The sequence below is a fragment of the Pristis pectinata genome, chromosome 3, assembly GCF_009764475.1.
Source record: "Pristis pectinata isolate sPriPec2 chromosome 3, sPriPec2.1.pri, whole genome shotgun sequence".
Classification (NCBI taxonomy): Eukaryota; Metazoa; Chordata; class Chondrichthyes; order Rhinopristiformes; family Pristidae; genus Pristis; species Pristis pectinata.
This window is the reverse complement of record NC_067407.1, coordinates 56135911-56158477: the sequence shown is the minus strand read 5'-3', so window position 1 is coordinate 56158477 and position 22567 is coordinate 56135911. Positions and strand designations below refer to the sequence as shown.

Below are 22567 nucleotides of genomic sequence, written 5' to 3'. Positions count from 1 at the left end.
TTTCAAATCAGTTAAAGATAAAAAAGAGAAATTGAAATTGAGGGAGAAATATACAAGTAAAAAAGAATTTAAGGACAATAAAACAAATGTAATAGTTAATTTATAGGGCTAGAAGGATGACTAGCAGCAAATAATACTTAATGACCATAAAGTTAAATTGGAAAAAAAACTTTGCAGCAAAAGTAGCTTGTATTCATTATCTAAATATAGCATCTTTGGCTCTACGGTGTATTTCAAGATAGCTAGCAAGATGAAGCTTTCAGAAGTCAAATGCGGAATACTGCAACTCAGTCAACAAGTTTTTGATATTCACATTTAACCAGACATCTCCCATGTTTACAGTACATAATTGAAAGTACCTTTGCCTCACTGCCATTTTCTTAACAAAATTTGAACCAAACTATTTCATTGTTAGAGAGCAAAATATTGGTGAGGATACCATTGAAGACAAATTTTCATATATTAGTATCCTTCATCAAGCACCAGCACAATATGTTCCACTAACATCTTTGCAATATAACCTTTGCAGGCTGGTGAACATTTATAAAAATTGTGAAAATTCCTTAGTATTTCAACAAATTAGAAAATACCAATGCACATCTCAAATCAAAAATGCCTTTAATAGTACAGCTTCAAGTCTTAAAGTAGTGTAATAAAAAGTCAGTTGACATAGTGCAAATGAAGGAGGTTGAAAAGTTACAAACCTATCTTTGAAAGGATTATCCAAGACATTAGTTTATGCCTACTTGGGGCTCTTGCTCTCTAACAAGAGACAAGAAACTACATAAACACATTTTGCAACACATGCTTGATTTAGATAGTCATTTAAAGCTAACATCATAACCTTCATACCAATTCTGTTAATGTTAGGCCCAAAGGGCTTAAATAATTCGAGCGTCACTGTGCTTTGGAAAATTCAACAGGGCTGGAAAATTAAGCAGCTATTCCAGAGGGAAAGATACAAAGCCAGTGGCCTTGCTCAACAATTGGTCACTTGTTTGATCTGGGCAACAAATTAGCTGACACTGCAGATGATCTATGTCAGCCTGGAAAGAGTCAGAGGCATGAAAGTTAAGATAGGAGTTGACCTTGAATGCAATTGGTAATGTTGATACTACAGTTAAGGCTCTAAGTGTTTTCTTGCTCAAGGAAAGCGTACAATCTGTTTGCCTCATTCACCACCAGGCATCCACATGTAACTGATGATATAATAGCAGGTACCGACACTATTTTTAGAGCCATACGATGTTCACAATGTACCTTCTTCCCCACATATCACACAGGCATGGTACCTGGCAAAACTCTATTTGAAAGCAATTTTTAAATTTACAGTATCACCCATAAAAATGTGAATGTACTTTTGAGACCAATTCCAGATTATGAGTAGGCTTGGTTCAGAGTAGAAATGAAAATAGAAGCCTGCGTTATATTTCATGAGAAGCAGAAAAACATCGAAAAATATATACACAGTATTTAAGCTATTGTAATACAAATAGCATTTTAAAAACAGATGTGAGTGGGGGGGGGGGGGGTGGGGATGAAGAGATAATGAAGAATGAGAATCTACAAGAGGTGTCAGAAGGGCACAAAACCTCCAGAACCACTTGGGCAGCAAGGAGCAAAGGCGTCCGCAGATTGGCAGAGAGACAGTTGGAGAAATCAAACGCACGGTCCCAATAATAATGGCCCCAACTGCACAGAGGGCAACATTTTCTAGCAGTACCAAGGAAGGATTCGTGTTTTATTCCCCCCGAAATCCCCCAGTCACATTATGAAACTTCAACCTTGCCGAGAGCTTCTGCCTGTCCTATTTTCAGGCAGATACCGCTGAAAAGGAAACAGCGTTCTAGCTGACGCCCGGGCCTAGCTGGAAGCCAAGCCTGCGGTTACTGGGGTGAGGGATGGAGATGGGCCGGGGAAGGTGAAAACGACGACGGAGGGAAAGGCGTCCGGACCGGAGCAGCGTCACTCACCAGTATAACACGGAGATAATCAGACATACAAACAAAACGTGCCGCTGGTTCATCTTTTCACAGTAATTGACATCGTCGTGGCCTTCCCTCCGCCCGCCGTGCTCTTTAATCGCCCTCCGCTCGGTCACTGGACTCCATGGGGGCTCGGCAGCCCGTCGCCTCGGCCGACGCCGGGAGCCAGCAGGCCGCGTCCGCGCTCCTTGCACATGGGGGACCCCGTCCACCGACTCGCGCTGTCGAGTTGGAACCTCATTAGTATTCAAACGCTCGGCCACGCCCCCTCGCAGCCCCGCCTCCTCCTCCTCCTCCTCCTCCATCAATGCTGTGACGTCCGCCAACCATTGAAGGGGAGGGGGAGGGGTGTTAAAAAAAATCTCCACGCCGCTCCCCGCCCCTGCTCCCTGACGCAATAAACAGAGGAGGGTAACCGCCCACTCAGCAACCTCACGCATTGTTGCGTCGCCTGTTGAGTTCGGCGCCATCTGTGCGTGCTGCCGGAATGCACTATGGGAGTTGTATTTTTTCCGTCACCCCATGCGGAGGGGCGAGTCGCCGACCTGGGGTACGGACCGGGCGGGAGGGGTTAAATGTACCAGAGACGCGCGGTCGGAGGACTCCACCAGCGCGCCGTGCGGTGAATTGTACCGGGTGATTTAGGGCGCCGTTGTTGTACCGATAGTAATCGGGACGTGGTCTTTGACGACGGACTGTGGTGGGGGAAAGGTGGGCGCTAGGCCGGCGGCAGGTGGAGTGACGTGGGGGGAGCGGCGCAGCCGCATTCGCGACGTGATTGGTCCACGCGGCCGGGAGCGACAGGGCTCTGGAGCGCGTGCGTGCTGTCCCGGGCCAGTGCCCGGGCTCCTCGTTCCGTCCGCGCCTTTACCACCACCCCCCCCCCCCCCCCCCCCCACCACCACTCCCCCCCCCCCCACCTCCCCGCACGGCCGGCCCCCGGCCGCCCGCCGCCCGCGATGGGTGCGATGCTGTGGCTGCACCTCTTCTTCTGCGGTTTGGCGAGAGTCGCGCTCGGTTTCACCCAGTCCTTTGACAGCGATTTCACTTTCACTCTGCCGGCGGGGCAGAAGGAGTGTTTCTACCAAACTATGAAGAAAGATGCCACCTTGGAGATTGAGTATCAGGTTGGCAACCGGCACGTTTCTCTGCTTAAAGTGTTATTTCATTAAGTATACATTCATTGAGTGATGGCGTTTCTCTTTTAAATGATGGCCACATTTGTGAAAGTGTGACTATGAATGCGAAGTAGGTGGGATTCCAAGTACAGGATACTTGTGTAAGAACATCCCTGTTGGGATCGTACTAGCTGCGTGGGTATTGATATATTTCTCTCTTTAATAACTATTAATAAGAACGTGCATTTTATTAAAAGACTGAACAACCAATCCAGAAAAGTAACTGTTGGGTAATATCCGTTTGGGTATTAATAGCTCCAATAAGCTGCTGCAAACACCCAGTTTATTCTATCCTGTAATATGTAATTTGATATCCCCTCCTGGACTCTCATCTGAACTCCCTCCTGCAACTCTTTTTTCCAGACTATATCGGTGTTGCACCGAGCACTCAAACAGAACTTGGTATTGGTTTACTATTTTCAGTTGTACCGAGGTACAGTGAAAAACCTGTCTTGCATACTGTTCGTAGAGATCAATTCATTACACAGTGCAGATGCATTGAGGTAGTACAGGTAAAAACAATTACAGAGTAAAGTGTCACAGCTACGGTGAAGTGCATTGCAGGTAGACAATAAGGTGCAAGGTCACAACAAGGTAGATTATGAGGTCAAGAGTCCGTCTCATTGTATAAGGGAACTGCTCAATAGTCTTATCACAGTGGGATGGAAGATGTCCTTGAGCCTGGTGATATGTGCCCTCAGGCTTCTGTATCTTCTGCTTGATGGAAGAAGAGAGAATGACCCGGGTGGGTGGTGTCTTTGATTATGCTGGCTACCTCACCAAGACAGCGAGAGGTAAAGACAGAGTCCACGGAGGGGAGGCTGGTTTCTGTGACATGCTGGGCTGTGTCCGCAACTCTCTGCAGTTTCTTGCAGTCCCGGGCAGAGCGGTTGCCATACCAAGCCGTGATGCATCCAGATGGGATGCTTTCTGTGGTGCATCGATAAAAATTGGTGAGTGTCAAAGGGGACATACCAAATTTCTTCAGCCTCCTGAGGAAGTAGAGGCACTGGTGAGCTTTCTTGGCTGTGGCGTCTACGTGGTTGGACCAGGACAGGCTATTGGTGATGTTCACTCCTAGGAACTTGAAGCTCTCAAACCTCTCAACCTCAGCACCATTGATGTAGACAGGTGCATGTACACCACCCCTTTTCCTGAAGTCAATGATCAGCTCTTTTGTTTTGTTGACATTGAGGGAAAGGTTGTTGTCATGACACCATGTCACTAAGCTCTCTATCTCCTTCCTGTACTCCGACTCATCCTTATTTGAGATACGGCCTACTATGGTGGTATCATCTGCAAACTTGTAGATGGAGTTAGAACAGAATCTGTCCACGCAGTCATGAGTATATAGGGAGTAGAGTAGAGAGCTGAGGACGCAGCCTTGTGGGACACCAGTGTTGAGAATAATCGTGCTGGAGGTGTTGCTGCCTATCCTCACTGATTGCGGTCTGTTGGTCATAAAGTCAAGGATCCAGTTACAGAGGGAGGTGATGAGTCCCAGGTCTCAGAGTTTGGTGATGAGTTTGCTTGGAATTTATAGTATTGAAGGCAGAGCTGTTGTCAATAAACAATAGTCTAACGTATAGGTGTCTTTACTGTCCAGATTATCCAGAGCTGAGTGTAGGGCCAGGGAGATGGTGTCCACTGTAGACCTGTTACAGTGGTAGGCGAATTGCAGTGGGTCCAGGTTGTCTGGGAGGCTGGAGTTGATGCATGCCATGACCAGCCTCTCAAAGCACTTCATGATGGTGGATGTCAGAGCTACTGGTTGGTAGTCATTAAAGCACGTTACCTTGCTTTTCTTCGGTACTGGGATGTTAGTGGTCTTCTTAAAACAGGTGGGAACCTCAGATTGAAGCAGGGAGAGGTTAAATATGTCTGCAAATACCCCTGCCAGCTGATCAGCACAAGATCTGAGCACTCTGCCAGGGACACCATCTGGGCCAGATGCTTTCCTTGGGTTCACTCTCCGGAAGACTGATTTTGCGTCCTCGTCGGTGACCACGGGTTCAGTTGCATTGGAGGCTGACGGGGTGGGTGGTGACAATCCACTTCCCTTCTGTTCAAAACTTGAAAATCTCATTGCTTTTGCTACCAATTTCCACCCTGCTCTCACCTTTACATGATCCCTCTTTAGCTCTTTCCCTCTGTCTCCACCACAACATGCATCCATCACAAGCCCACAGCTATTTTGAGTGTGTTCCTCTACTCGCCTTCCGCTACTCCTAACCTCCACTTTAATTGGATCATCCTTGGCAACTTCTGCCACCCTCAGCCAGATTCCACCACCAGATACATCTTCCCCTTCTCTTTCAGCATTCCAAAGGGACCATCCCTTTGCCTCCACAGATACTGTTTGACCTGCTGAGTCCTCCAGCAGTTTGTTTTGTGCTCCAGATTCCAGCATCTGCAGTCTCTTGTGTTTCCAAAGAGACTGTTCCCTTCATGATTCCCTGGTCTGCTCTTCCATCTCTGTCCAAAAAAATCCCCTTCTTACAGCTTTCTGTTGTACAACTGCAGGAGATGCAGCATCATCCCATCTGGCTCGTGCCTTCCTATCATCCGGAGGTTCAAACTGTCCTTTCAAGAGAAGCAGCAAATCAGTCATGGAGTCAACTAGGCCCTTTGGTCAATGAACTACCGCTGTACTAACATTTTCTAGCACTCAGCCATAGCCTCGTATCACAGCGATCCAAGTTCTCATCCAGATACTTCTGAAACTTTGAGAGTACTGCCTCCTCCACCCTCTCAGGCAGTGAGTTCCAGGTTACAGCCACCTTTTGAGTGGAAAGAAAAATCTTCCTCAGAAGCCCTCTAAATCTCTTGTCCTTTAACCTATGCCCTCTGGTCATGGTCAATTCAGTTAAAGAGAAGTTTTTCACCATCTACCCAATCATAATTTTGTATACTTCAATCAGTTCCCCACCCACTTAGCCTTCCCATTCCATAAGAAAACAAAACCACCCTGTCCAGTCTCTCTGCATGGCTGAAAAGGCAACATCCTGGTGAATCTCCTCTGCATCCTTTCTGGTGCGATCACATCTTTTGTATAGTATGACAACCAGAATTGTAAGTGAAACTCCAGCCTTTGCCTAACTTCATGTAGTTGCATCATAACCTCCCTACTCTTATGCTTTATGCCCTGGCGAATAAGAATAAGTATCCTCTATGCCACCTTCATGACCTTATGTACCTGTTCTACTTCTGCCTTCAGGAATCCTTGGACATACACACCAATATCCCTCTGTTTGTCAGTACTTCTTGGAGTCGTATCATTCATTGTGCATGTCCTACTCTTATTAGTCTTCCCATACTTGCAGTTATTTCCAATCTAGTATATTGCATCTGGTCTCCTCTCTAATGGAGAAAACAAATACAGATTGGGTGACTGCTCTGCGGTGGCATCTTTGTTCAGTCTGCAGATGTGATCTTAAGCATCTATCATCTGTCACTTGAATTCTCCTTTCCATTCCCATTCTGACCTCTGCCTGTGGCTTCCTGCACTGTTCCAACAAGGCATGAACGTAACCACCTCATCTTTCATCTGGGCACGTTGCAGCTTTCAGGACTCAATGTTGAATTCAACAGTCTGGGATAACCTGCTTTCTCTGTTTGTATCAGAGCTGGTCAGTTTTGCTGCAGATTACCCATCTGCAACATCGACTCAGTCTCTACACTGTCTAATCTGCACAACATTTCCAACAGCTCTGACCTGCATTTCACAGCTTTTAACATAGAACACTACAGCACAGTACAGGCTCTTCGGCCCACAATGTTGTGCTGACATTTTATCCTGCTCTAACCCTTCCCTCCCACAAAGCCCCCTATTTTTCCTAATGTCCCTTTATTCTTTCTTTCTCTCTCTCTCTCCCTCTCAACGAGATGGCTTCTTCAACAGCTTATCACCACAGCACCCCTGACTCAACCTATCATAAATATTCCCTTTGACTTAATCATCCCTCCATCATGCTCTCTGCAACTTAACTTGTTTTCCCTCTTTTCCAGTTCTGATGAAGGGTCCTTGACCTGCAACATCAACGGTTACTGCCTGACCTGCTGAGTGTTTCCAGTGTTTTCTGTTTTTATTTTAGAGTTCCAGCATTCTCTTGTCTGTAATCTATTGCGCTCTTTCTTCCATTCTACCATTTTCATCAGAGAGCTCTCTGTTTATTGTTTTAAGATAAATCTGATTATGCCTTGGGACCGAATATCAGTATAAGAAATAGAAGCCCCTCCTAACTGCTCTGTCATTCAGTGAGTTCTCAGCCGATCATGACTTCTGCACTAGCCCATTATTCCTTGATATCCAAAAATCTATCCATCTCTTTTGGATATTTATTAACTGAGCCCCTACAGCCCTCTTGGATAGAAAATTCCATCCTTGGGTTGAAGAAAATTCTTCTCATCTATGTCCTTATTCTGAAACTGTCCTCATTTAATTTTTTGGGTAAACCATTTCGTGAACCACCCCCACCCCCCAAAAAAAATTCCAGTCTCTCAGCATCTATCCTGCCCTATCCCTCTAGTAACTCTGAATAAAATCATCTGGCACTCTACACAGAGGGAGTACAGGCTGTTCTTACTCTGCTGACTCATAGGACCTCCCTCTTATACCAGGAATCAATCTAGTGAATCAATGTACACTGACTCCAGGGTAAATGTATCATTCTTGAGGTCTAGAGATCAACATTGCACACAGTACTCCAAATGAGGTCTCTCTAAAAGACCATTAGAATCTCATTTTCTTTGGTTCTCCAAACCCTTTAAAGTAAAAGCCAACATTATTTCAGATAAAATTTCATGTCAAATTTCACATTGTATGTCAGAGGTAATCATTCTGATTCTGAGTCATTACCATTTGTATTCCTAATTGCTCTCTGTACCCATTTACTTAATCAGCACACTGAGATCTTCTCTACACCAATATGGTCCAGTTTCTTGCCTTTTTAAAAGATGTATTGTTCTCAAATGCTGCTGCTATTAGATACATTCTCATGTTTTTACCACATTCTGTACTCCATTTGCTGCTACCTTGACCATTTGCTCAACCTATCTCATTGACAGTACAGAGTGTGTCTTCCTCATAGCCCACTCTATATCATCAGCAAATTTACAAACATGGCATTATCTTTTCATCTAAGTAACGTATAAATTGTGACTAGCTGAGAACCTGACTGATCTCTATGATGTCCAACTAGGAACTAATGACCTGTTTAATTCTTTCTGTTTTCTGTCCTTAACCAGTCTTGCATGCGTACATGTTACCCCTGATTCTGTAAGCTTTTGTTCCTTTATAATTAGATGTCACCTGAGCTTGATTATTCAGTTTTCTAACTTTATACCTCAGCCACAGTTGCAAACACACAGCTATATCAGGGGCTTATAAAATGAATTGAAAATGCACATACTATGAATCTAAGGCAGTACAAGTTTCTGGAAAATGTCTATTGATGAAGGGATGCTTCCACATAATGTATAAATCTCCATAGAAAGCAGGACCCTTAATTATAAAAGAGCAAAACATTTTCTTAAGAATAGGATTGGCAACATATCCCATATGGTGACAGTGGATCGCTTCAAATGTCATAAGCGTTCCAAAAAAACACAGCAAGAATGCCTTTTTTTTGAGGACCTCAACCATAAACACAGAAATGATGAAGTAGTTAAACATCAAATTAAAGAGCAGTGTTTCCATGTCTGGTCTACATTGCAGTCCCTTCAATGCTCACTCTTCACAGAAGGCTTCACAAATAAGGAGTCCTCTTGGGTGGCCATGGAAGAGAGGCAGACAGCAAAAATGATCACCCCCATGGTTGCATCCAGCCTGAACTTGTGAATGGTAGCATTGTACTTCACAATTTAATAGATCATTATGACCTAACCACCTATTGCAAGTTCAGACTAAATTTAGATGGCCCAACAGCTCAAAGGTTTTCTAGCACTGAACTTTGATGTTTAGTTTGCAATGAGTTGTGGGCCACAACATTAACAACCTGTATCGGTGGCAGGTGAATTTTAAAAATGCCGTGTCAAAGTTTCGTTTGCCAAATAATACTATACGCTATCTTGGAGCTTGTCAAAGATTTCTAAACATAGTTTAATCATGCTAAGTTGATACATTTCTACCTGCCCTGTCAAACATTGGGATTGGATATTACTGGTTACCTGCTTCTTTCTTTCTCACGATATCCCCAGTGTTGCTCTACCAAAGCAGAGTGGGTTTCAATCCTGAATGACTTGCAAAATTATTTGTTAATCCAATCTTTTTTTTTACCATTAAGCTTGCGTATGATGTGAAATTTGACATGAAATTTTATCTGAAATAATGTTGGCCTTTAAGGGGTTTGGAGAACCAAAGAAAATGAGATACTAATGGTCTTTTGGAGAGACCTCATTTGGAGTACTGTGTGTAGTTTTTGTATTTAAGCTTGCGTCAGCAAGTTTACATGCCATTTATTTTGCAAATTTAATTTGCCCATGTTGCTCCTTTTGCGGTCACATTGATTAAAAATTTGAATGTAAGCCTTTAAGAGTTATAATCAACACTACCACTTCAAATTTGGCAATCTAGTTCTCTTGGTGTTTGATATCCAAATCTGCTGATTGTGCTAGAATTCAAAAAATAGGAGCAGGACCTAGCCTGTCAAGTCTGCCCTGCTCTTCAGTACAATCATGGCTGATCTAACAATTTTTTTGAAAGATTGGGGGCTATGGAAAGCCGACCTGGAGGAGGACTTGATGTCAGCTCTCCATAACCCCCAATCTTTCAAAAAAAATCTACCTTTTTCTTAAAATGAGCTAGCCTCCACATCCCTCCAAGGTGGAGAATTCCAGAGATTCACCACCTTCTGGGAGAACAAATTCCTACACAGCATAGTTTTAAATGACTGCCCTCTTATTTTATAATTATATCCCCTTATTTGAGACTCTCCCACTAGTGGACACTCCACTAGTTGCATCCTTCCAGCCTGAAAAAGGCCTATTTATTCTGACTCGCTGTCTTCTGTGTGGTTACCGGTTTAAAAACTACATTAACACACCTCTCCCAATACTGTGAGCTCTGTATTTATAGATGTACTGGATAATAGGATAAAATGCTAACAATACACATTTGCCAATGAGGCAAAGATAAGGCAGCATTATAAGTACTGTGGATAGCAACATTAAATAACAAAGACATTAATAAGTTGAAGGAATGGGCAGTGGTAAAATAATTTAAATGCAAGTGAATATGGTCATTAACTTTGGACCTTATAGGATAGAGTAAAGAATATCATCAGTGACAAAGCCTGAAGCAGGGGAGGTTCATGAAGACTTCAGGAGGCATCTACATAGATCATTGAAGGCCAGCAATTCATTAATCTTTAGATTATTGAAAATAATCAAAAGAAAGGTAATGAAGTGCTGGAGAAACAAAGGACTGCAGATGCTGGAATCTAGATGAAAAACATGATGATGCTGGAGGAACTCAGGCCAGGCAGCATCTGTGGAGAAAAGCAGGCGGTCAACGTTTTGGGTTAGGACCCTTCTTTAGGACCTGTCAGAGAGGAAGAAAACTTCTTCAAAGTGGTCGAAGAAAGGAAGAAAATTTCTTCAACGTGGCCCTGACCCAAAACGTTGACCGCCTGCTTTTCTCCACGGATGCTGCCTGGACTGCTGAGTTCCTCCATCATAGTGTTTTTCATAATGAAGTGCTGGCCTTTATATATAGAAGTTGTTATGCAGAGGCACAGTATAAAGCCCAACTTAAATTACATTTGGACAGTTTGAGCAGATCTAGGCACCACAGCTTGGGAAGGATATATTGGCTTTGGAAATGCACACAGATTTACTGGAACAATACCTGGTCTTGGAGGTCAATTTTCGAGAAAAGTTTATGCTAACTGGAGTTTAAATTTAGAAGATCAAGATTTATCTTAAGGGAAACTGACAGGGAAGATGGAGAGAAATTGTTTTTGTTGGTTGGGAAATCTAGAACTAAAGATATAATCCAAAAATAGCAGTGAAGTTGGGAAATGTTTCAGCATGCAGAGGTTGGAAAAAATTTGGAGAACTCTTTCACCATTAATGGATCATTCTAGATTAACTGTACATCTGAAATTAATATATTTTAGTTAGCCATAGGTGTATAGGTCAATACAGAAAAGATGGACTTGTAGAGTTGGTTCATAGATCCACTGTATTAAATGGTGGAACAACCATAAAGGGGTTGGATGTTTTCCTGTTCGTTTGCTATTCATACCTGATACAAATGTGGTAAATGCTGTATAAGACCTTCCTTTTGTGCAGATTAATCATTGTGCCTGATAAATATCAGGGGTTGTGCTGTTTTCACTGTACTTATCCAATTACTTGGAAGACAGACGGGGTGCTTGCACAGTAAAAACAGAAAGTGCTGGAAATACTCAGCAGATCAGGCTGCGTCAGTGGGAGGAGAAACAGGGTTAACATTTCAGGTTCAATACCCTTTTCCAGGGAAGTTCTTAGACCTGAAATGTTAACTCTGTTTCTCCTCCCACAAATGCTGCCTGACTTGCTGAGTGTTTCCAGCATTTTCTGTTTTTATTTTAGATTTTCAGCAACTGCAATATATTTTACTTTCACTTCTGGGTGCTTGTACAGAAGTGGAATAGCTGAATTTTTAAAGATTGCCCGTTTTGATCAAGTATACAAAATCAAGGTGAATGATAATCCTAGGCTAAGTACCTACTGAAGCTTTTTTATTTTCTGCCCTAAGCTCTTGGGTTCTGAGATGTTATGGTGCAGAATACTGTTGGTGAGTGGGGTTTCAACCCAATTTTAGCTGAAGCTTGACTCTACTTGACTGCACAAAGGAACCTACTGTGCCTTGTAAGAAGTTTATGTAAAATACTGTTCTTTGGGTAAGTTAACTTTGCAATGGAAAGAACAGCCTTGCATTTGTACAAGTTAGGGGAAGAATGATTTTATTTTTAAGTTCTGCAATCTCCAGGCGTTGTACAGTATTCACTTGCTCACTTTAACAGGTGTGGCTTACTTATTACCACATAGGTGGATCTATATCTCGTCTGTTTAAAAAAGCAATGTTTTTAAAAGCAATTCATGGAAGCTTATTTTTTTAATCAAATGTGAATAATAAAGAAATCCCATCAGTCCCATTTCTCCCTCTTATTTTCCTGTAGCCCTGCAACATGTTCTCTCACACATGCCCACCAACTTCCTTCTGATTCTTTTGTCTCTTACCTGTACCTACCTTTACAGTAGCCAATTAGCCTACCAGCACTTGTTTAGGATTTTGGATGAAACCAGAGCACCCAGTGGAAACTCATGCAGCTGCAGGGAAGTCCACACTCTAAGGTCAGGATCAACCCTGGGTCTTCGAAGCAATGAGATAGCAACACTGAATACTGTGCCACTCTGTTGCTTTTAACACAGACTGTTGAAACCTGCCAGTTGCATTGGCTGTAATAATATTTGGCTGATGTATTTTCCACTATATGGTATATTAAGAGTAAATTGAGTAATACCAGTAAATTGAGTAATACCAGTAAATTGCTGTTGTTGCTTTCAGTGGGGTTTTATTATTTTAACCTGTTATGAAAAGATAAAAGAAAAAGTCAATCTAACATTGTGAACAAGTGAATCCATTGTATCATTTTGAACAAAAATGTTTTCTCTCCTACCCTCCAGGTGATTGATGGGGCAGGATTAGATGTGGATTTCTACATTTCCTCTCCAAATGGAAACATTCTGTATTTTGATAAGAGAAAATCTGATGGAGTGCACAGGTAAGTGACAGACATTGTAACATTATTCATCTTGGGAGTTGGTCTTGTCAACAACATTAAATGTGCTTTGTCATTGAATTCTGTTTGAACTTTAAACTGATTAACAATTATTTTATACCTCATTTATTGTGTCACAGAAGACAAAATATAAGTGCAAAGTGAGGCATAAGTATCTGAACATGGCAATTGGTACCTCACTTAGAACTCAGGATATAGTCCTAGCAATGAGACCGTGTGGAATTGGCACCAAAAGGGTACCTGCTGTCACTTCCTTTTAAGACCATTGGATGCTGGCTATCAGGTCCTGTGGGCATTGGCCTGTAGCCCCATTACTTTGCCTCGTACTTTTTTCTTCTAATGAAAGAGATTGTTTCAAATTCCTCCTTGTTGTTGGGATTTTTTTTTTAGTGACTTTCAATTATTTAGAATCCCTGCCATTTTCTCTGTTTTCCATTAATTCCCCAGTTTACTTAAGCTACTAGTGGTTCCCAAAAATGTCCCAGTGCTGTGGCCTATCACATTGTATGCCTTTTCTTTCAGTTGACACCATCTTTAACTTCTTATCATCCTTCTTATCGAACCTTTCTTTCTCACCAGAACATACCTTTGAGGTTTGTAAAATACCTCCACAAATGTCTGCCACTGCTGATCTACTGTCTCACTTCTAATTTATTTTCCAAACTATTTCAGTCAATTCTGTCCTCATGCCATTTCAAGTTTTTCTTCTAAACTATCTAAAGATCTACCAGATCTATTAATATATCACTGGAACTAACACCAGATGATTCCAGTGGATAGTTTCTTTGTCTAATACCATACATGAATTAAATTCAAAGTCATTTCAAGCCAAAGTAACGATATCCTGTGTGTGTGTGTGTGTGTGTGTGTGTGTGTGTGTGTGTGTGTGTGTGTATATATATATATATCCAGTACTCTCAAAATAAACTTTTATTTACATATTTTTATCAATTTATGAAACTGAATGTTGCAAAGTTTTTCTTCTAAACTATCTAAAGATCTACCAGATCTATTAATATATCACTGGAACTAACACCAGATGATTCCAGTGGATAGTTTCTTTGTCTAATACCATACATGAATTAAATTCAAAGTCATTTCAAGCCAAAGTAACGATATCCAGTGTGTGTGTGTGTGTGTATGTGTGTGATATATATATATATATATATATATATATATATCCAGTACTCTCAAAATAAACTTTTATTTACATATTTTTATCAATTTATGAAACTGAATGTTGCAAAGCATTGCTTAATATATCACATAGTCCCAAGTTACAAAACAATGAAATTTAAAGCTGAATTGACAATTAAAATCTTGGACATTTCTTATGTAGCCTACAGATTTTATTTCCAAAACTTTTCTGCCCCTGAAAATCTTTTTTAAAAAAAAAGTTGTTAGTGCTGGAAATCTGAAATAAAAATGGAAAATGCTGGAAACACTCGGGTCAGGCAGCATCTGTGGAGAGAGAAACAGTTAATGTTTCGGGTCATCACACAAGGGGTAAAGCACACAGAATGCTGGAGGAACTCAGCAGGTCAGGCAGCATCTATGGAGGGAAATAAACAGTCGAGGTTTCAGGTCGTGACCTTTCTTGTGTATCACACAAGGGGTCTTCGCCTGAGGTATTGACTCTGTATCTCTTTCTGTAGATGCTTCCTGACGATGGAGCATTTCCAGCATTTTCTGCATTTATTCAGCCTTTCTGCTCTGAATCCTTTGAATATGAATATAAATGTTTGCAGTTGTGCACACATTAATATGTGCATACATTTACATGGTCTCTTATCCCAGCGATATGTGCCATCGGATGGTAGGAAGGGGTGTGGCACCACAGTATGATAACATAAACTCTGGAAACTGGTTTACAGATGGCAGGCTCCCAGCTGTCCCCAGAACACACTACGCAAAAAGATGCATTTCACTGTGTGTTTTGATGTATATGTGACTAAAGATATCTTATGAAAGAGTGCGTGAAGAGAGGTTTTCAAAGCTTCAAATATTCCTAAGGATTCCACTAGTTACAGTTGTAATGTAGGAAACGCAGCTACCAGTTTGTGCAGAACTGTTCCACAGATGCCACACAGTTGAATGCTTGGAAATGGTGACAACAGAATAAATGCTAGGAGCTGAATGGCTGGCATCAGTATCCACAATCTGAGTGAACACACCAACAGTATTAATGCATTGATTTGACATGCCTGTCTTGTGTCTGGAAATGTCATCCCGTTTATTAATATGTATATGGAATAGCTGGTACTGTACGTTTTGGCAGATGATTTGTGAAAACGTATGCAGGTGAAAAGTTGATCACCGGGAAGTAAATGACTTTAATGTCACCCCACACATCAACCCTGTCCAGTAGGTTTCTGTACAGGACTAGCCAAAGAGTTGCCAGAGCACCACCATTGGCAGGCGAATGCATTTATTGAATGATAACAGATTCCTTTACATATGTGGACATGCATTTTTAAAAGCAACTCGTAGAAGCTTAATTTTTTTTAAATCAAATGTGAATAATAAATAAGCAACTGTATTTTTGACACAGGTGAGATGCATTGATCTGCATTGCATTGGCAATTTGTGATCTAAGATCTAGTGTTTGAATGTTTGCTGTGCACATTTTGATACAACATTCATATTATAATAACACCTACCAAAATTTTAAAATGTTTTAAATAACTTTAAAGTGACAAGCAAAAACCAAGGAAGAATTTATATAATTAGTATTTGTGGGCTATGTGTTGTCTGGATTTCTAACCTCCAATGCAGTCTATCTGCAGAGTGTCCAGGCAAAGTACTTGAGAGCGAATTTCGGGGTGGGTGGGTGAAATGATAAGGAGAGAGTAGACGAAGGCTCCTGTGCTAAGTGTGTGCACGTGTGTACAAGCAAGCGTGTACCTGCAAGGCAGCACCTATTCATGTGCCTACCTGCATCTGTGTATCAAATCCTGTTCAACAGAGCCTGGTCTCCAGTTGTCGTGGACCCCTTTAACACTAGCTTTAAGACTCCATGTCTGCTATGCCCACCCTACATTAAAAGAAACCATTCACAGGCAAGCTTCACTCCACTTTATGAAGTTCAGGGCCTCGAATGTCAGGATCTTCCTGGACAACCCAACAAACTTGTATATTCATCAGCTACCACAGCCTGGGAACACCAACTCTTTGACATCAGTGAGACACAGAAAATAGCCACTTTAAAGAAAAACATGATGGGTACAGTTTCTGGAAGGGCAAACCAAAAGAGGCGCACCACCTCACAAACTGCCCACCTACCTGTCCCGCAAAGCATCTCCTGCCCGATCTGTGGAAGAGTCTACGGTTCCCGTGTTGCCTTGGTTAGCCCACTCAGAATCCACAAAACTAGAGCGGAAGCAAGTTGTCCTCAATCCTAAGGAACTGCCTTGGAGAGTGGGTGGGTGGGAAGGAAATTAGAAAGAAAAATAAAACACATGCTGGAATGAATTGGAGTGGAGCCATGGAGGATCAAGATGAGATCTCTGAAACGAGTGACGTTAACTTTGCATCAGCTAAAAATTTAAGGCAACAGAAAAGAAACTGCACCTGATCACAAACTTGTTTATAATAAATCCCCCTTAGTTCAACAACTCTTGACTTCCAGTGGTGCAATTTACAGAGAATACTAATGATCAATGATTTTATAAAATGCATATGTATGTTGCAATTGTGCACATGTTGAATGCTAACATTATGTTCTAAGGATTAAAGACAGATCGCTTTCAGAAACGAAACCTGTAGCCTTGTATGCAAGTGATAAACCAATAATGAGAAATATCCAGGATTTTAATTGTCATTTTGTTTTTAAATTTCACTCCTTTCTGACTTGGGGCTGACTCTTCCCCATATTACTTGTATGATCAATTTATAAAGCAATGCTTTGTGACATTCATAGCCTATTTTATAAATAGTTAAAAATGTAGAACTGTTTTGCTGCTTCCTCCTTCACCATCTGCATTTGTTTGTTATTTTCAGATTCAATGAACAAATTTACTATTTACTTAAAAAAAACATTTTTTTTTCTTCCACTTTTAGTATCGAAACTGAGAATGGAGACTACATGTTTTGTTTCGACAACTCATTTAGTTCTATATCAGAGAAGATAGTGTTCTTTGAGCTTATTCTAGACAACATGGAACCTGAGGGTGACTCAGCCAAGTGGAATGATTTTCTACCAGGAGGGGAGATGCTTGATATGAAACTGGAAGATATTCTAGTACGTTCCAACTTACATGTGGCTTTTATTCTGTTGTGAATTTCTTGTGTGCAATAAAATGAGTAATGAGTTGGAAAAAACAGGAGGCATGGGTGTGGGGAGTAAACAGAAATCAACCACTGTTTAACAGCCAGTAAACTCCTTGCACACGTTTTGTTAGTCTGCTGAATGATAACATGCATTGCTAAATGGATATTTAACAAGTACCCCTGTGGCAGAAATAATGTTGTCTTCCTTCCATTATGGGAATTAAACCATCTCAGAGGGTTGACTGTTGGTTTGGATTTTCCTGGCTAAAATGTGTTGTTTGAAGATTAGGTGCAACATCCCCACTGACTCCTGGGAGTTCCCCTGGTCCGTGGGCACTGAAAGTGGAGAAAGAGCATTAGGGATGAAATTTTGGGTGTGTGTGTTGGGAACCCAGAGAATCTCTGTGTAGATGGCATAAGGAATATGCCAACTCCCAAATTGCCCACCAGCCAGTCCCATCTGCAGAAGAGTCTGCTGATTCTGGCCTCCTCACCTCAGTGGAAATAAGTAATCCTCAGTATTGAGGGACTGCCTGAAATGGAGGGAAACAGCAGCCCCTCTCTCCTCCATACCCACCCCTTACAGGCAGAGTATAGCTTCAATTTGATAACAAATCAAAGTAAGGGCAATGTTGAATCTTTGCTTTTCACTCTTCTAAAATGATCACATTTCTCTGATGGATTGCTATCCCAAATTCTCATAGTATCCAGAGCCACATTGATTTCATTTTTCCCTCCACGCACTCCCTATTCTACAAATTGCCTTTGCTATTGTTTTCAACAAAATAACAATTTTGCGAATGAAGCTTTACATTGATTCTGCATGAATAATCTGCAGGGCAAAGGTAATTCAATTTATAAACCTTTAAAGAGCAATAAAGAACAGAAAATGGCAGCAATTTGATCCTATCTTGAAACTAATTACATCAAAGGATACAATACAGAATCTGTAGAAAGAAAGATCCCAGTTTACTTAATGTTAAGAATAAAACTGCACCTCGGGTATTCTAACCCTGCAAGTTTGCTAAAGATTAATTTGAACTTGCACAAATATAAGCATTGTACAATACTTGGATCCATTATGATCAAATAGCACTTTTTAAAATTCAAATGTACTGTTTCTACATATCTGTAAAAACTTTTAACTGAATGTTGTAGAATTTGGCTGCACTGATCTGCTTTCCGGCCCTAATCTGGGAATTGTGTGGGAGGTTGAGAAAATAAAGAAGTAGAAATTCTAGTATAGATTTTCTTTTATATATTCCCTCTCACTTTAGCTTTTTAACTTTTATCCTTCCCTCATTATTATTGCTCAGCCCATTGAGCTAAATCTCACTTGTTTGTTAGCAACACTCCCTTTGTTTCTGTGGCTGAGATCGATGATATGATAACATACAGTTAAATATCTGCTTCCCACTACAGGTGGTGATGGGAATCTGAGGGAAAAATACAAAAAGGGCAGATGTGGAAGAGTGCATGTTATGCTTAAAATAATGAAAAGAACAGATTTGCAAACTGGGGAGAGTAGAGTTTGTGTTAACATCTTTCACATTCTTTGGTTTTTGGGGACTTTCAGACATAAGTGGAATTGTGCAAATAATCTTGTTCCATGTACTTTAGTTGGAGGGGAAAAATAAGTTCACCATTACTAATTCAATTGTGATTATGTTCATTATTGAAGGTGGTAATCAGCCTGTCAGAAATATCACATGGAGAATTAGGTCAACTGATTTGTGAAAGAGAGAAACTGGTTCTGCGTAATGTTGACACGAGACTGCAGATGCTGGAATCTGGATCGACAAACGATCAATCTCCTGGAGGAACTTAGGAAGTCGAGCAGCATCTGGGAGGGGCAGGAGAAGGGGAGTGATGCAGGGTCCTGATGCCAGGATTTTGACCTGAAATGTAAACAATCCCTTCCCCTTTTTTCCACCACCCCAACCACCCAATGCTGCTCAACTCAAGAGTCCCTCCAGCAGTTTGTTGTTTGTTCTATGTGATGGACTTGATTTTGGAAAGTATTTTAGACCACATACTTTTCACCTTGATGCAGAAAAATTTGGGTTTAAAAATTATGTTGCTTTTAAAATAGAATTGCATGCCAAAAGTCTGCCACTGTTTTAACTCTGTGCAGTATTTCATTTGCAACTTGGACATCTGTGTTCTGAAATGTTTTTTTTTGGTGTGTTATTTAGGAAACTATAAATAGTGTGAAAGGAAGACTTAGTAAAAGCAACCAGATTCAGGGGCTGCTTCGAGCCTATGAGGCACGTGATCGAAACCTCCAAGAAGGCAATTATGATCGGGTGAATTTCTGGTCAATGGTGAACCTGGCTGTGATGCTCATCGTGTCGTGTCTGCAGGTGTACATGCTGAAAAATTTATTCAATGACAAGAGAAGAAGCCGAACGTAGTGCCTGAAGAGTGATTGTTGATTCACGGGACAAGATGGCGTCTGCAAGGGCACTGCATCTATTAAAAATCGTGTATGCAGGGATTTCCTTTACTGTAGACTTTTATATGTTTAAATAAAAAAACTAATATTCTATAGGGCTGTAACTAAGCAATGCAATGGTCAAAAAAGAGAAACGTTGTAATCTTTGGGAGAATAAATGGACACATCAGAGCTTTAATAATATTGGTGACGTAAACTAAGAGCTTAATGCCTTAAAATCACTGCCAAACAAGCTGGTGATCTCTGCCAGCACACAAATAAAATAATTACTGCTCCTCACTACTGGCCATCTGCTACATCCTGCAAGCTGCTTTGGACAGAGGTAGTTTATGTCACTAGTTTTCAAGGTTGTGATGTTATCATGTTGTGGAATGTTGGTGCCTGTCAGCAATGTACTTTGACTTGAATATCTGAGTCTTTTAAGTCCAGTGTAATAGACTCATAGTACAAAAGCCAGTGTGCTGTTATATATGAGTAATGGTGCACTATGAGTTGTACATGAACATTTCATAGTCCACAGCAGCATTACATGCTGACTGGGGCCAAAGTACAAAACAACTTCCTAATCTTTAGCTCTGCCTCTTTTGAAGATGTTAATTAGTGTATGCTGTAGAAATTATGTAAAATGTTTTATCAAATTTTCATAGCAAAAAGAATAGTGAATTCTTAACAGAAACTGCCATGGTACAATCTGTAAATGTTCTGGTGTAAAACCTGATTCAGTTACTCTATCACTGCGTGCAGCAATTTAATAGATACACTTAGAGCCAAAATGTAAGGATACAAACATCTAATGGACTTGCAAAGGTTGAACAATACAGCAACTGCACTCTTCTCCAGAATCCTTCACCAAGATGCCCATAATAATGTGAGCTCATTTGTTATGAGCATACTTTTTACTTCTTTCTCTTGCATATTTCTATTTCCAGGACAGTGTGAGGGTTATTAATATTATAATCTGTCATGCTTAACAGAAAGGTTTTGAGATTATTTCAGCCCTGTTAATTGTGGCTTCAGAGCAGTATTGTAGTTTCATAGAAAATCTTCTCAAGTGTATGTGCACATTATGGAAGCAGTATTATTTACCAATATTGTCATTCTTGTTTCCTTGAAATAATGTTACCTGGAAACCATTTTCCTTGGATTCTTCAAAACATCACTTTAATAATTTTGATGTGATTGAACCCAGTTTTTCCTTTTCCCTCATTAGTGATCTTATGACTGATTTGAACAATGGAACAGGCTTGTACAGCAATTAAAGATACTGCTTTTAAAATATCATTTAGGCACTTTTCACTGGTTTCTTCTGTCCTCCTGACCAGCAAAAGCAAGTACAAGTGGGAAATTGACTACAAGCTACTGGTGTTTCATTTTGTGTTGAAGTGTACTAGTTTAGAGCTGTACAATCCACAACCCAAAAGAGATTTGCTTTGTGTCAGACTAACTACAGCCATTGTATTAAAAAGGTACTTTTGTCCATAACCTAATGTCCATTGACTAGTACTACAAATGATGGTTTATTCTCTGGGAAACCTACCTTCCTTTGCCTGCCTATATAAGGGTAAGGTTGTGCCACGTGCAGGGTAAAGAAAAATCTTAACCCAGATTTTGGAGGATCATCGTAATAATGTACAGATTATGTGGTGGGCCTACAACAGTTCAGGTCGTGAGCCCATCATATTGATACTGGGCAGCCGTGGAAGTCATGTCCTCAGCATAACGTGCAAGGTGTTGCACACTTTCACAGTAAAAAATGTACTACCTTGTACAATGGTTAAGAAGTGTTGGTGTTTCCAGGACCTGTTGTGGCTTGCAGTCATAGGCATCAAGGTAAGTGGTGACAACAGCAGGGTTGGGGGTGGTCAGGTGCTGATTGGAAAACATTGAAGGAAGGCCCTTGACGGTTGGGTGGGGTGGGGGAGGTATTCATGGGGCAGGCCTAGGTTGGGGATTGGGAGAAGGGGTGCACACCAGACCTAGGGTATGTGGCAAGGGTTTTGTGATTGTCTCCTGTCGTGATAACAAAAGTCGGACAGGTGACTGGGGAGGTGGGGCAAGTGGTCTGGTTGTGTTCCATGTGAGTTCTGTTTGGGATAGAAAAATAAGTGTAGGGACTTAAAGGACTTCCATACCATGAAGCTTTTAAGCAACATGTTTGTCCCAGGAGAGTAGTTGCTCCTGGAACAATGTGACTCAATTTCCCAAAAGGAACATTGTGCGTGAAATAATAGCGTCAATCACATGGTTGGTGTGTGGATGTAACATGATGGGAAGTACACCATTGAATCTCCAGTCCAGCTCCCACTTAGCCACTTATAGGTCCACACTGGATTCTGTCAGCATGATGGGATCTGGAAAATTGATTTATTATTGTCACATGTATCGAGATACAGTGTAAAACTTTGTTTTGCAGCCTTAATAGCCAGCTCCATTCTGATAAACCTGAATTGCAGCAAACCACTCGAAGATGCATGAGATCTCGGTTTTAGCACTCGAGCTTTATTTCAATGTGCTAATTCCTCCACTTTAGCCCTGGTTGAATTCCTAATTGTTCAGCTACATTATGTCCTCCACAGACATTATTGGACTTCAGTCAGTATGTTACTAAATTTCAGAGGTCATGATGTTTTATTATTTGAGCTAAACTTCTTAAAATAATCTTGTTGATGCTTTGAAGCTAGATTGAATCCTCTATTCATTTGGTATCTTTTTCTCTAGGAGTCAGAAGACCTCATGTATAAAACTCGTAATATTGTAGATTTATTTTAGAGATGCAGTTTTATAACAAATGCTGTTTATGCAACCTGTCCTCTAAATGACCAACAAGCAGAGATTTGGTAGAACACATATGACAACTAGATATGACAGTAATGAAATGTCAAATGTATTCAA

The 22567-nt window shown here is 41.0% G+C and overlaps 2 protein-coding genes across 4 annotated transcripts in view; one reads left to right on the top strand and one right to left on the bottom strand.

The window, feature by feature from the left end:
* The window catches only part of suco (SUN domain containing ossification factor), a 79603-nt gene extending 77395 nt beyond the window's left edge, over positions 1-2208 (bottom strand). For both annotated transcript variants that reach the window (XM_052012179.1, XM_052012180.1), the window contains exon 1: positions 1974-2208. In XM_052012179.1, the coding sequence (XP_051868139.1) occupies positions 1974-2026 (53 nt within the window). In that variant the 5' untranslated portion in view covers positions 2027-2208. The remainder of the gene's footprint in view (positions 1-1973) is intronic.
* Positions 2209-2419: 211 nt separating this feature from the next.
* tmed5 (transmembrane p24 trafficking protein 5) lies at positions 2420-19954 on the top strand. 2 transcript variants are annotated; one of them, XM_052012890.1, is made up of 4 exons: positions 2420-2535; positions 12836-12933; positions 17011-17191; positions 19416-19954. In XM_052012890.1, the coding sequence occupies exons 1-4, from the start codon at positions 2473-2475 to the stop codon at positions 19632-19634; spliced, it is 561 nt and encodes a 186-aa protein (XP_051868850.1). In that variant the 5' UTR covers positions 2420-2472; the 3' UTR covers positions 19635-19954. The 2 variants fall into 2 exon arrangements, with proteins under 2 accessions (XP_051868850.1, XP_051868849.1); XM_052012889.1 differs by lacking the exon at positions 2420-2535 and adding an exon at positions 2896-3112.
* The last annotated feature ends 2613 nt before the right edge of the window (positions 19955-22567 follow it).